Source organism: Haliotis rubra, unplaced genomic scaffold, assembly GCF_003918875.1.
Source record: "Haliotis rubra isolate DU_JTF1 unplaced genomic scaffold, ASM391887v1 Scf292, whole genome shotgun sequence".
In the NCBI taxonomy this organism is placed as follows: Eukaryota; Metazoa; Mollusca; class Gastropoda; order Lepetellida; family Haliotidae; genus Haliotis; species Haliotis rubra.
Genome location: NW_025766960.1, coordinates 1,136,807 through 1,151,042, shown reverse-complemented (window position 1 = coordinate 1,151,042; position 14,236 = coordinate 1,136,807). Strand labels below are relative to the sequence as shown.

Here is a 14,236-nt window from a genome sequence, read left to right as displayed (position 1 = left end):
TAAGGCGTGTTCCGACTTCATCAAGACGTGCGTGACCATCTGGATATCCGCCTTGTTGGGAGGGCGTTCACTGTCTCATCACAGTGTGTGTCGAGTGTTTCTACATGTCCGTCATGGAGTGCTACTTCGTCACCATGACGTGCGTTGTCATGCGGAGAACCTCTTGCATCCTGTTCAATTACTGGATCAAGGATGAGATCTTCAGAGACTTGTTGGAGTGTTGCCATGTCAGGAAGACTTGCCTTGTCATCTGGAGAAACGCCAAAACCATGTAGACTCACCTGGTCATGAGTCATATCTTCAGATGATAGGGGGAGCTTTGTTGTGTCGTCACAGTTTGTGTCGAATGCTGCTGCATCCCCAAGACGCGCGTTGTCAACTGGAGAAACGCCGAATTGTGCAATCACATCATCAAGAGTCATATCTTCAGTTGCTAGGTGAATGTTTGATGTGACATCAGAGAGTGTGTCAACTGTTGCTACGTCGCCAAGACGTCCATTGTCATCTGGATAACCGCTGAAACCCTGGAGACTCTCTGGGTCAAGGGTCATATCTTCGGGTGGTAAGTGGATGTTTGAAGTGTCATCACAGTGTGTGTCGTGTGATCCTTCATCTACCTCGAGGAAGCGAAGACTTGTGTAACCAGCCTGGAGATTTTCAGTAACTGCACCAGTTGCTTGGAGGTTTCTATTGCATGGTACATCCATCACAAATGAGCTGAGATAATTTTCGTCTCTATATTGTTCCATCTTGTTCCTTGAAATAGAAATACAACGATTGTTAACGTAAATGCTAAAATGCCTCACAATATTCTAGTAGCTGATCAAGATATCTTAATTTGGATTTGTCAACTTAACGTTTCGTGTTTAGGGTTACATGTGTTATCATAACGGCTATCTACAACCACATCATATAAATTGACTGTTCGTTTCCTGTTTAATCGTGTGCATTGCCTGATAAATTGTTTTGTCATTTTTCTAAAATTGCGCTGGTTACATAGATCCACATTTTTCGACAATGTGAAATTTTCCATACAATTCCAGTTCTAATTGTCGGGTCATAATATACGCCTATAATTGCCAGAATATATTTGATACAAGTATGTTAATCAATGAGTATGTCATGTACCACTTACAATCTTCTTCTCCAGATGCAGAAAGCCACAAGAAGCAGTACAGACATCAGGACAAGTCCTACAGGAGGTAGAATGGCCGACACATATTGGTTTGTGTCCCAGCTGTCATGTGGACTCTGAAACACATCCATATTGACATGCAGTAATTTGAATTCAAAACGTCAAAGAACGTTTTCTTTCTCTTCTTTAAATATTCAATTTAAATGGGTTTATTTGTTACTATCAAAATTATGTATATCAAGGACTAAGTGTTAGTCTACCTTAATCCGTACGAGGGACAGTCACTAGGCTAATATTTCTTAAGGTTGCATGGAATTATTTTCCAACTCGGAATCATCAAGACTTATGTATGTTACTTTCCTTACAAGTCTTGATGATCCCGAGTTGGAAAATAATTCCATATAACCTTAAGAAATATTAACCTAGTTACTTGTACGGATTACGGTAGACTAACGCTTAGTCCCTGATATACATAATTTTGATAGCAACAAATAAACCATTTAAAAATTGAAAAGGATCCCCAGTGAATTGGGAGCTAGACTTGCTTCATTTAGGGGCTTTAGCATTGCAAGGAGGGCTAGGCAGGAGGGAAAATAATGTGGTTAAGGGACTGTGAGACAGACTAGGATTACAGGCAAGAAAATAGTTTCAAGCAACCTTCTCCTAATACAGACACCATACATCACTGACTCGACTACTAGAGAACGCCGAATATTGCTGAATGTGGCTTTTCACATATCAAAATCCAATAAACTCAGTAAATGTTACATTAGGTCCTAGAAGCCAATAATGGTATACATAATGGTTACACAAACAGAAGCAAGACATCGGCCACCACTGTTGGCATTGTGGGGGTCACCTTCAGGGTTGCCTTCTCTTCTTCTCGGGGAGGGTACAACGGAAGAGGCAGATATTCATTGATGATTTCATCAGGGTTGGATTCGAAGATTCTAGCTAATGAATCAGTCTGTAAAAAGGAGCCATTCTCCCCAGCAAAATAGAGTTGCACGTACGTTGTAGTATAACTGAAATGCATGTTAAAACACAATCTTTGTTACGAACATGATATTCATTGAGGGACAGAGTTCTCAAACACGGTTTGTTTGACCGGTTCAGCAGCATCTACTTGCATTCTTTCTGTGCTTTCCACAGTAGAGTATAGTTGTACGTACGTTGTAGTATAACTGAAAAACAAGTGAATCATAAACTCAACTGCAGGACGGAACATTAAAATATCAAAGTCACTGTTGAGCCATATGATCTTGTACTAGTCAACATCATTTTGCTTGTCACTTACTTGCTTTCTTTCTTTGTATTTGTTGTAAACTTGACATCCACTGTTCCTGGAATTCCCCCGAGTTCGGTGATGAATCTGTTCAAGCCATCAGCCAGGTCACCTCTATTTGTATGACCGATCTCACCCAGGAGCGTGATGTTGACAATATCTAGGTACAGATTTACAAGAATGTCATTCACATTGAAGTGTTTATAATGGATTTGGACTGGACTTACAGATTTGTAGTGATACTGCTAAATATTTTGAACAGCCGTGAATTTTGAAATGATTGACTTACACTGAACACCCACAGTTCAAAGATAAAACATTCATGAACATAACAGAAAGTATATATTAAGTGTACTTACCAACACTTTGGTTGCATCTTTCTCCTACCCACGCAAAATCACAGTCACACTTGAACCGAGGTGCCGTCAAGAGATCTGGTGTACAATGGCCCATGTTACAAGGGGAACTGTCACAGAAGTTAACTTTATCTGCGCATGCCTCTCCAGTCCACTCAACTGGGCATGCGCAGCTGAAGTCTGTTTCGTTTCCGTCACATGTCCCTCCGTTCAAACATGGCTCCAGTGCACATTGGTTGATGATGTTTTCACATTGCGTTCCTAAACAGAGTAGGAATCACATGGCAAATATATAAACATCACGACTTATTAGATAGACTTCTTGCCATCGGGTAATGTTGCATTTAACGATTTTTAACCACTGTGGAGATTTTACTTTACGGAGTTTATTTTCACAACATGAACTCTTTACGATGTTTCACAGCCATAACAGTTAGGGGAAACGGATTTCAAGTATGGCTGCCATAAATTTGCCAAATACACCCTATATTGCTGGTTCCCATTGAAAGTCTGTCAGTGGATGGAACACAGTCGACTCACCGTTGACCCCTTCCACACAAATGCACTCGAAACTACCAAGTGCATTTGTACAATTGCCCCCCATGTTGACAAATTTGGTCAGTTTCTGTGCATTCATCGATGTCCTGGTTGCAGTTGTCTCCCTTCCAACCTGCAATATAGTTTATTAAAAATACATGAAGTTTATGCGGTAAATTGCACAATGTTTCATAAAGAGTAAACAGTGAAATCCTGTTAATTCCGATATCCCGCTGGATGATCACTGTCAGATGAACGTCTAAATATAGCAAATAGGTATTAATCATTGCCCCTGATTCAATCATCCGAGCACTTGAATGATGCTTTCTGGACACTCGGGTCGCAATGTACTTTGCCTACACTTTAATGCAGAAGGATCGTTATACAACAGAAGACATAAACCCATGTTTTATTTCGAAACAATAAACGGAACGCTTGTATTCCTGTCTGGTCGAAATCTCAAATGGCAATGGCAGATGCAAGATTAACCGGAAAAAATAACACTTTCCATTTTGACCTGACAAAATATAGTTTTTAAATATGTCAACCTTTGGTCAATTAGTAACTACGTTTCGTTTTTCCTTCTCAATAACCCAAAGGTCTATATAATTAGTCACATCAACGTTGCCTCCAACTTTGTGATCATACCTTCAAAGCACATTTTAGCTCCTGTGTAGGGGTGGCACGTGTAGTGACTGTGGTCAGGAGTGGCCTTGCAATGTCTCTCACACGAAGACCCGTACCAGTCCGGGTCACAGTAGGCTCGGACTGCAATCTTTAACCTGGAAAATATATCGCAGTATACAGTTTGAGAATCATAAGCAATCACTTATATAATACGTGTAAACCTTGGGCATGATGTTTACCCACAACAGTCAGATTAACGTTATGTTGGTGCTGCATTGTTTCGAAGTACTTATGAATTAAGAAGATATAAATAATATTTTCTCTGTTCTCTCTCTGCATCATCATATTTATGTCTTAATCTGACTCACACTGTCCTTCTCGATAATGTGTATGGGGTGTACATAGCTGCCTGTTCTGTATGAGCAGCGTGGATGTTGATCAGCTTAGAGAGTGTGTCCATGTGGTCATCACCGGAGGTGTCATCGTAGTCATCCACTTGCACCATTATTTCTATGGAAGACTGGATAACAGAAATTGTAAACACTGTTCAGTTTGGTTCAATGCACCTGAATGGTTTTGTTTTTGTAAGTGTGCTTGTTTAACGCCACCCGCAGCAATATCCCAGCTATATGGCGCTGTTCCTGAATCAATAAGAAGACAAACATATCCATTTACGTTCTATTTGTATGTTGTCAAACGTCCAGGTTCTTACTGCTTGATCACAGTGACTTTTTAAATAATGAAGGGTGAATCAGAGGTTTTTATCAGGACGCAGTGACCCGCTGTCATTCTGAGCTTTCCCTCAGTGACATGATATCACGAGAACTGTGTTTGTTAGAGTCCTCGACTAATAGGGCAGTTTAGGTTCATGTGAGTTGGTGTGCAGATTTATGGCAATTTGACATGTTCCCTCTGTCTGAAATATAGATTGATGTAAAAATCCTACCGGTAGTCCTTTGGGCACTTGTATGATGAAGGGATTTGGTGTTCCTCGAATGGTGCTTCCAAAGTGGATTATGTTATGGTTTTCTGTGTGGTACGTTGTGGTCTTATAAAGAGAGCGTGGCTTTCTTCCGTCTTGGCTGGAATAACATGAGTTTATTGTTTTACACCATCAGATCTACAGGTTACATTGAAAACAAGGAATTCTATGTAGCCAGAATGAATTGAAAACAGAATAGGTATTGAAGGCAGGAATTCATTCTTTTGATAAATAGCTTCAAACGTGCACAACAAATGGCATTCAAAGGTAATACGGAATTAAGTGACAAGCAAAAAATATTCGATTTTAAAAGGAACAACCTTGCCATCCTTGTAGTATTATAATTACATGGTGATAATGCAAACTACACAAGAAGATAAACAAATAAGGATTATAAGGACAACACCAAAAATGTTCTTTATTTGATATAATTATCCATGTTTATTTATAGCAACAGGGACCAAGGTCAATTATTTAAACGACACATACTAGCCTACAAATGGGTCAGAGGATTTGTTTGTTGGTTTATTTAACGCCGCACCAATGTTCCAGCTGTATGGCGGCGGTCTGTAAATATTCAAGGCTGGAACATACAGTCGAGTGTTCAACATCATGAGCATCGATCTTCGCAGCTGGGATACGGTGACATGTGTCAACCAAGTCAGCGAGCCTGACCACCCCTTAACACAAGCATGGGTTACTGAAGATCTATTCTATGCCGGATCATCACGCGTCCCTACAAATTGGAGACTGTAACCAACTGAATATAGCTGGCTAGTGTGTTTTCTCGATAAAAATTATAATGTACCTACCCATCAATGCGCAAGCAAAACATAGGGTCACACGTATTTCTGCACAAATCAGGGAGCTCATTGTCACAGCAGCGTCCACTGTTTTCCTTGCCATCTGACCAGTAACTGATGAATCGAATGTCCAGTTTACCGTCAGTCTTCACATGCTGTAAATCACGAAGATAGATTGAGAAAAAGGGTAAATGTATAAATTTTGATAATCTCGAATATGATGTAACCACACGACTTTCTACCGGTATATATTGTCCCCAAAGCATTTCCCAATTGAAAACTGTGTTCAATCCAAGAAAATCAGGAATCCAATGTTAAATCTTGATGATCAGTATTCGAAATCTGGCGATATGGCTGAAATATTGCCGATGTGACTTAAAATCTTAATTCACTCACTCACTCGAAATCCTTAAACATGTCATGCTGTTGACTGGTGAACATGACATTGCCTTTATTCACAATTACATCTAGTTCAAAAGACATTGGCATTTCCATATGTGGCTACTTGGGTGGCTATGAATGTGTTCTTCAAGTATATTTTATGCTGCAAATAAGGGTTTCCGAGATTGGCATGCACCCATGCAAATGTGATATACAGTATCCACATTGTAGTGCACAATTCTTTAATTTCAATAGTGCGAAAGGATATAATTCTGTACCCTTACACATATCTTTCCCACATGCAACTGATTATTTATGGCGTTCACTTATCATTCATACCTTAAGTTTGCGTTGAGGTTACCTGCTATTATATATATATTAATAGTGGATATTTGTAAAGCGCCAGTGTCCACCCACTGATGCATGCTCATGGCGCATTAAAACTATTTACAGAAATAGGGAAAATGTCAATTGTAGGCTTCAGTAAAAAGGAATGTCTTTAGGGCCTTCTTAAAAGAGTCCAGGGTCGGGGTGCGTTTGATTTGGACCGGTAGAGAGTTCCATAAGAGAGGCGCGACATTCTGGAAACTCCTGTTTCCAAAAGAGGAGAGCCGAGCTTGAGGAACTTTGAGGAGCTGTTGATCCTGGGAACGTAGATCTAAAAGAGACAGCGTTGCCACGTCACCAGAATCCACTAAGATACCTTAGATCATTAACAGCTCTCAGGTGCAAGGTCTCTGTTGAATGCTGCGGACGGTAAGCAGACTGATATTGACTATCATATGTATATATCTGTAAACACGCCTGGTCAATATAAGGCATGGGCTAAATGTCCACGGCGAAGCAATTCGGGCCAGACTCCTATGATCATGGGTTTAAATCCAGTTTTCACTCTGATTATACCCCGTTTGCGCCAGCCTGGCTTTATCCTATGATCATGGTTTTAAATCCAGTTTTCACTCTGATTATACCCCGTTTTCACTCTGATTATACCCCGTTTGCTCCAGCCTGGCTTTATCCTATGATTATGGTTTTAAATCCAGTTTTCACTCTGATTTTACCCCGTGTGCTCAAGCCTGGCTTTATCCTATGATCATGGTTTTAAATCCAGTTTTCACTCTGATTATACCCCGTGTGCTCCAGCCTGGCTTTATCCTATGATCATGGTTTTAAATCCAGTTTTCACTCTGATTATACCCCGTTTGCTCCAGCCTGGCTATATCCTATGATCATGGTTTTAAATCCAGTTTTCACTCTGATTATACCCCGTTTGCTCCAGTCTGGCTTTATCCTATGATCATGGTTTTAAATCCAGTTTTCACTCTGCTCCAGCCTGGCTATATCCTATGATCATGGTTTTAAATCCAGTTTTCACTCTGATTATACCCCGTTTGCTCCAGTCTGGCTTTATCCTATGATCATGGTTTTAAATCCAGTTTTCACTCTGCTCCAGCCTGGCTTTATCCTATGATCATGGTTTTAAATCCAGTTTTCACTCTGATTATACCTTGTTTTGTCAGCTCCAGCCTCGCTTTATTTAGTGGGCATCCATTCCTGCAATTTTCAATCCCTTCACAATTTTATTTCTATAAAAATTGAATTGCGTTTATTATGAATTTATGATTTTTTAAAGTCACGATATGGCTGAAACTCACTCACTCATTCACACCTGCAATTTTCTCATATGAAGCTGAGATGCTGTGATATAACTGAATTTGTGTTCAAAGTGACGTAAAACCAAATCCACTCCATCCATCTAGAAAAGTTTCCATTCAAAAAGTGATATTGTGACTTCTATTTCACGCTTTCAGCAACTTCACTCAGCAACTTCACTCGGCCCGGCTTTGTCCCAATGACATGTAAATAGAAGCGACAAAACCCTTTCCACACCCATAAGAAATTTCTGCTATGTGACAAAATCATGAGCATATGTTTTGTCAGCAGGATTACAGCTGTACAATGTTGTTTGTAAACAAAGCGAGTCTACACCAGAACATCCAGTGATTGTCACCATGCGAAATGACAGAGCACGTGTTTATGAATCACTATGAAATAGTGACGATACCAGGTGTTCGCGAAAAGGTGAGCGTATCTTGCCCCATCGGTGACGCCTGTCATAAACATATGCAAAGTCAATTGTTCACCTGAAATAATTCGGGAACGTATGGTATAAGTCAAAACAGGGAATTGCACCTGACATCATTATTGTCACTTTTGTACGTTAAAAGTTGTGAAATGTAAACACCGAAGGCTGCAGCTGTTGGTATATTGCTCTGATGCATCACATGCCCACCACATGTCTTCTATAAAACTTTTTGAAAGCCCTCCTTGGGCCTTGAATGTAGTCGCTTTGATCAAACTTCTGAGCAAGAGTTGTATGACGCTCTTTGAAATCTTGTTGAAAGGCCATGCTCAATTGTACCTCAAATGTAAACACCAAAGTCTGGAGCCGTTGGAACATTGCTTAGCATGAAAGGAAAGCTGACTTTTGGGAAGTTGAAATCATCCCTTCTGTCATACTTCCTTGTGGATAGTTTTTTGTCACTCGGAATCTTTATGCATAGATTTATATATGAAAAAGGCGTTCTCACTTGTCTACTAAATTTCAAGATCAGATGTGGCCCTATATACATTATGATATGTCGTTTGATATGTTATATTAAATACGATATTTCGGATATGACACTTTATACAACTTATGTTGGATGTTGCGCAATATACAGCATATGTTGGATGTGACCCTGTATACAATATGCTATGTCTGGTGTGACGCTATATGCAACACTGTATGCTACGTGTTGCGCTATATAAAACATGATATGTTGGGTATGGCACCACATGCAGCACCCTATACAGGCTGATATTTCAATGGTCTAACTATGTTATATCCTGGTATGTTGGATATCTGATTATGTTCATGTATTTGTATATGTCATCATGTAAAGACTACCGTTTATGACGGAAGACTTTGGTTTCATGAAAAAAATAAAATTAAAAAATCAAGTTCAGGTGGGTACCTTGGCCAAATTAACTTGTTTTGATTTTGCAAGGCAGAAATAAAAATAAGGAACAGATCCACACGGGGAGCACAGTTAGTGCCCATGGGTATGACTACATCTTGTCAAAATATTTTACCCCCAAATTTTACAAAGGTGTTATCAATGAGAAAGTCCAGCCTGTTACATATTGTTTTCACATTATATTGAATTTGCATCAGACTAATCAGTAAAAGACAGGATGAGAGATATGACCTCACTCTAATAGGCTTGTGATTTGTATAATCACCTTGTCCTCATTATTCGATTGCATTAGAAATTCGTTTCGTTTAAAGGCACTAAATCACCCGACACTTCTCTAAACATAAATGATGCATTTCCCTCTATAATACTAACTATGAGTCTCCACGGAAGCTAACATATAATTCATTCCCCCAAAAATACGTCTTTAGATACCAATATCAAATTTAAAAGTTCGAGTGAGTGAGTGAGTTAAGATTTCAAGTCACATCGGCAATATTTCAGTCATATCGTTAAAATTTCGAATGAATCAATACAACGTTGCATTAAATCGACTCTCGCGCCCTCTACCGGCCGCGTGCCACAGTTTCCGGTGTACGGAGTACTTGTTTAATTCCATATATGGCAAGTGTTCTCTGTTTGGAAGCTGTTCGCCTCGAAGTTTCCATTATCGATTCAGGCAAGTCGTTTTAAGTCTTTAATTGCCTCACTAAGAAAATAAGGTGAGTGCATATGCCCCAATATATATAATATAGTCAAAAATACAGAATGCCAAAAATGTGTGACATTGTGCCTTCAAGACTAGTAGAAACTGTATTTCGCTTTTTCCTTTTGAAATAGTGTGTGACACGGGCGGATAGCTCAAAGCCAGGTATCCACTGAACACTCTTGTTACAATGCTCTCGGGTGTAAATTTGAGGAAGTAAATGCTCATCTCATCAAGAAAGAAATATAATGGTTGTCAGCTCGTAATTATAAGGTACCTAGAAACACGGCCTGAGGCTTTCAAAACTCCAATGCTATCATATACACCGGACACAAACCCTTGTTATATAATATGTACATGTTGAATGTGTGGCGCGTTTCTCTGGTATACCTTCTTCTCCGATGCAGGGGCAAAAAGTAGCCCGTAACAATCATCGTTTAAAAACAGATGAAGATAACATCAACGACTTCACACGTAAGATCTGCATATATATATATACTCACGTAGACAATGCACGTCAATCAATTTTTAGCGTGGAGAATATAATCACAGGATGATATATGTGGAGTGTACTTATGTCCTCTAACTAATATAAGCTAAATGGACCACTTTGAGAGATGTTTATATGCCTACCCTAATAATCAGCAGCCAGAGAAGTAAAACCCTTGTCTTCATCTTCGGTGGTGGTATCCCTTACACGTGGGCTGATAGTGCTTGATGCAGATCGGACGGCAAACACTTTATATGGCGGATTGGCTGATCCATAGGTGGAAAATGCCTTTTAACTCAACGCGTTTCACATGTTTCTTTTTCAGTTACTTGCGTTGTTATGTTGCGGAAATACTTTATATGGCGGATTGGTTTATCCATGTGTCGACATTGCCTTTAACTTCAGTGACATACATCGAGTTTCACTTGTTTCTTTTGTATGTATCTTTTATGTTGAGTTGCGGAAATACAACGAGCGTGTGACATTAAAGAAAGCTGTTTTATATGAGCCAGTAACAGTGGGTGAGATAATATTTATCGTCACATCGGCAAAATTTCAGCCATATCGTGACGAGAACAATTAATTATCAGTAAAGATCAATAATATTAGAAGCTATAAAACTGTTTACGATGAACAGTAAAACTACTAGTGTATCACAGATGGAGATATAAAACTAGCATGTAACTGAAACCTTACAGTATAATGCAAGACAATACAATATAAAAACGGGCTATAGATCACCATACTAGAGACCATGGGGATTTATAGTACTTTGGCTACCTGCATGGACCAAAGACGGATGTATATCATGCTCAGTCGTTGGTGATTGTAGTTAAATGTAGCCATAACTTAAAAACGCAAAAATACTGCGTTTTAAAAATTCGGTAAGTTTATTTTACTTTGAATGTTTTGGGACATACGTACATCCCAACCCCACCCACCCCAACAGGAGAACAATAATTTTACAATACTTTGAAACAGTGACAGCTGTGTAAACTAACCAATGTGGGATATTGGAGATGTGTTCCTAAAGGATATGAATACCGGAAATAAATTATGTAAGGGCCTTAATGAATGACGATGAATGAAGCACATTTGAAAAGTTTTTGAAACTTATTCCAACCCAAATAACCCATAGTTATTAGTTATGCAATACATTAATTTAGTCACTTTGACACTATTTCATCCATATCACAGACTCTGGTTTGGTTCGCAGGACGACAACACAACTGCTGTCACTGATGTTCACAAGTGCGTGCTTTCTCTCTTCTTTTAGTGTAGATTGTTCCGAGTATATTGCCTTAATTCAAGGAAACAGGACATTTTTTGTAAATAATTAAAAAATGTATTACCTGTTACTATCTGTTGGGTATTATAGCATGACCAGAAATTATTGAGAATTTTAGGAATATGTTTAATTGGATTTCTAGTATAAACAACCTTGACCAGCTATCAAGTGCTTGGTTTCATTCAAGAGAGACAACTCCGTTAATCCCTTTTTCATTAGTTTGTGAAGAGTTATCCCCCTTTGTTCACTTGCTAGCAGACGACATTTTCAGTGATCCTCAGTATGGATGATTTATAGAAGAGGAAGTTGAGTTTAGACTATTATAACAAGGACATCAGATTAGCTAAAGTGTCCACTGTTTATCGTGTTTTGAAAAATAAATGCAAATGGATATGGCATTGAGCACCGGGGAGGCGCAGGTAGGCCCAGAAAATTGGCTGTCGGTGACAGGAGGCAGCTTGGTATTCTTGTTTCTAAACACAAACGAAGGAGTTTAGAAAACTTAAGGCTGGATATGATTGATAGAGGAACTGTGTCTGTCTGTAAGGAGACAATTAGAATTAAGCTGCATGCAATGAGTTGGCAGAAAAGTCGAGGAATTCCATCACAGATCATGAAACCTGAACAAAAAGAGCGAAGGTTGAACTGGTGCTTACAACATATAAATTTTAACTGTGACAATGTAATGTTCTCAGATGAAAGTTCTGTGTGGCTGTTTCCTGAAATTCTGGACCAAACAAACTGAAAAACCTTTGTATCAGCACCCGAAGTACAGTCCGAAATTTAACGTGTGGGGTGGCATATCTCTGTTAGGGACAACGCCCCTTTGTGTATTTGAAGGGAATATGAACAGTGAGCGGTACACAGATATTCTCGAGGGACATTTACTTCCATCTGCTCACGTGTTCTGTGGAATATTTTCTTTGGATTTTCCAGCAGGACAACAACCTAAAACATCGTTCAAAGCATTCACAGGCCCCTGATTTCGGACCCAAAATATGACATTATTAGATTGGCCAAGATTTAGCCCTGACCTAAATCCAATAGAAAATGTTTGGGGACTTATGAAGGAGAGTGTCAATAACAAAAATCTGAAATATTGCTGAAATGAAAGAAGAGGTGGGCCGATATTGGGACAGCATGGACCACGACTTTCTAACTTCTTTAATGAGTAGTATGCCCCGCCGCATTGAAGCCTGCATTGCTGCCCATGGTGACTTGACAATATACTAACTGTTCACCTGTCTTTGAATCTGGAGTTATGTTCTGCTAATATTCACATTAATACGTGAGTAATGAGTGAAAAAAATATAAAAAATTACAATCTTTAAATTCTGAATAATTTCTGGTTGTACTGTAGCTGCATGCTGTGTTAGTGTGGGGCGCTACAGGTTGGGCGGAACATTCTTACCCATTCTGCAATTACCAGCCGTCACTGATTTGCCGTCAATTCATTCACATTACTCGCACAGCCATTTAGCTCTTAATGCCAGATAGAATCTGTTCCGGAAGATATTCAAAACAGCGTTTATTCTCATGCAGTAGCACTTTTATGTTTACTTCAGCTGGGTCGAAATTCTGCTGGTGGTGTAAAGTCAGTGATTAGCCAAATATCCTTTACCCATGCTGAATCTACAACAAAGAATTGCTTTGGCTGAGCATTAAATTTTCCCCTACTCTCTGTTGCATAAGGGAGATATTTCTGAACCCTTATTTCTTTACCTTAAGAAGCACAATGTTCGTACTTGTACACAGCAGACGGAATTAAAAAATATTATAACCTTTCCAGCATACATTATCAGGTGTCTGGACTTTCTGGTCCGTCGATTGCTTGATTGTCTGACCACCACCGAAATTCAGGAGTACCGCTGTGCAATGTCAGGCAAGGAAGGAATATTTTTATGGGCAGGACATGCGTGTCCTTCGCAAGAACACCTGGAGTCATCGAAAATGTTCAGTGATCCATTGCATGGAAGTCATTTAATATTGTATGTCAACCCTGTCTGGAAAGGTCGATAAGTTGAGTGAAACAAGTATGGCGAATAACAGTGAATAATAAAAGCTTAAAGAGTAATTTCAATTTAAGCCAAATGCAATCTGTTTTGGGGAATATCAGGTTATTATCTTGCATGGGCGTTTTATCATTCATGCTTGTCATTCTAGAAAGGCCAACGAGTGAAGTGAGACAGTGAAGAAAACAAGCTTTAAGAGTAATTTTATTTGCGAACCTGAACTTGCAGTTAGTCTGTAATGATAGTCCAATGGCTAATACAGAATATACTTAGATTAATTAGGCATATTTACAACAAGTCTCCGTCTGTATCAGTAAATAAATGAAAATAGTCTGGACATACCATGGCTAATGACTACGTAGCGTCAGAGAGAGCTTAAACAATATTCCATTCACTCACGGCGGGGATCACCATGAATGGGCATCGTACATTGTACCCATGGGGAATCTTCCCAGGTAACCTAACATATAGTGATTCATTAGATCACTGTAAGTAGATCATACATATAGTGTTCACAACATGGGTCCCACTTGGAATTAGAACCCCGTCAGCCGACATCGTGCAAATCAACACGTGCAATGCGATGCCCAAGGTAACTAAAAATCATCTGTTCATAA

At 39.3% G+C, this 14,236-nt stretch overlaps 1 protein-coding gene across 1 annotated transcript in view; it reads right to left on the bottom strand.

The window, feature by feature from the left end:
* Positions 1-20: 20 nt before the first annotated feature.
* The window catches only part of LOC124282065, a 41,169-nt gene continuing 26,953 nt past the window's right edge, over positions 21-14,236 (bottom strand). Inside the window, exons 12-20 of the mRNA XM_046718034.1 lie at positions 4,887-5,022; positions 4,309-4,460; positions 3,942-4,095; positions 3,317-3,446; positions 2,780-3,037; positions 2,433-2,580; positions 1,995-2,160; positions 1,136-1,251; positions 21-756 (exon numbers count right to left, since the gene is read on the bottom strand). Of these exons, the coding sequence (XP_046573990.1) occupies positions 21-756; positions 1,136-1,251; positions 1,995-2,160; positions 2,433-2,580; positions 2,780-3,037; positions 3,317-3,446; positions 3,942-4,095; positions 4,309-4,460; positions 4,887-5,022 (1,996 nt within the window). The remainder of the gene's footprint in view (positions 757-1,135; positions 1,252-1,994; positions 2,161-2,432; positions 2,581-2,779; positions 3,038-3,316; positions 3,447-3,941; positions 4,096-4,308; positions 4,461-4,886; positions 5,023-14,236) is intronic.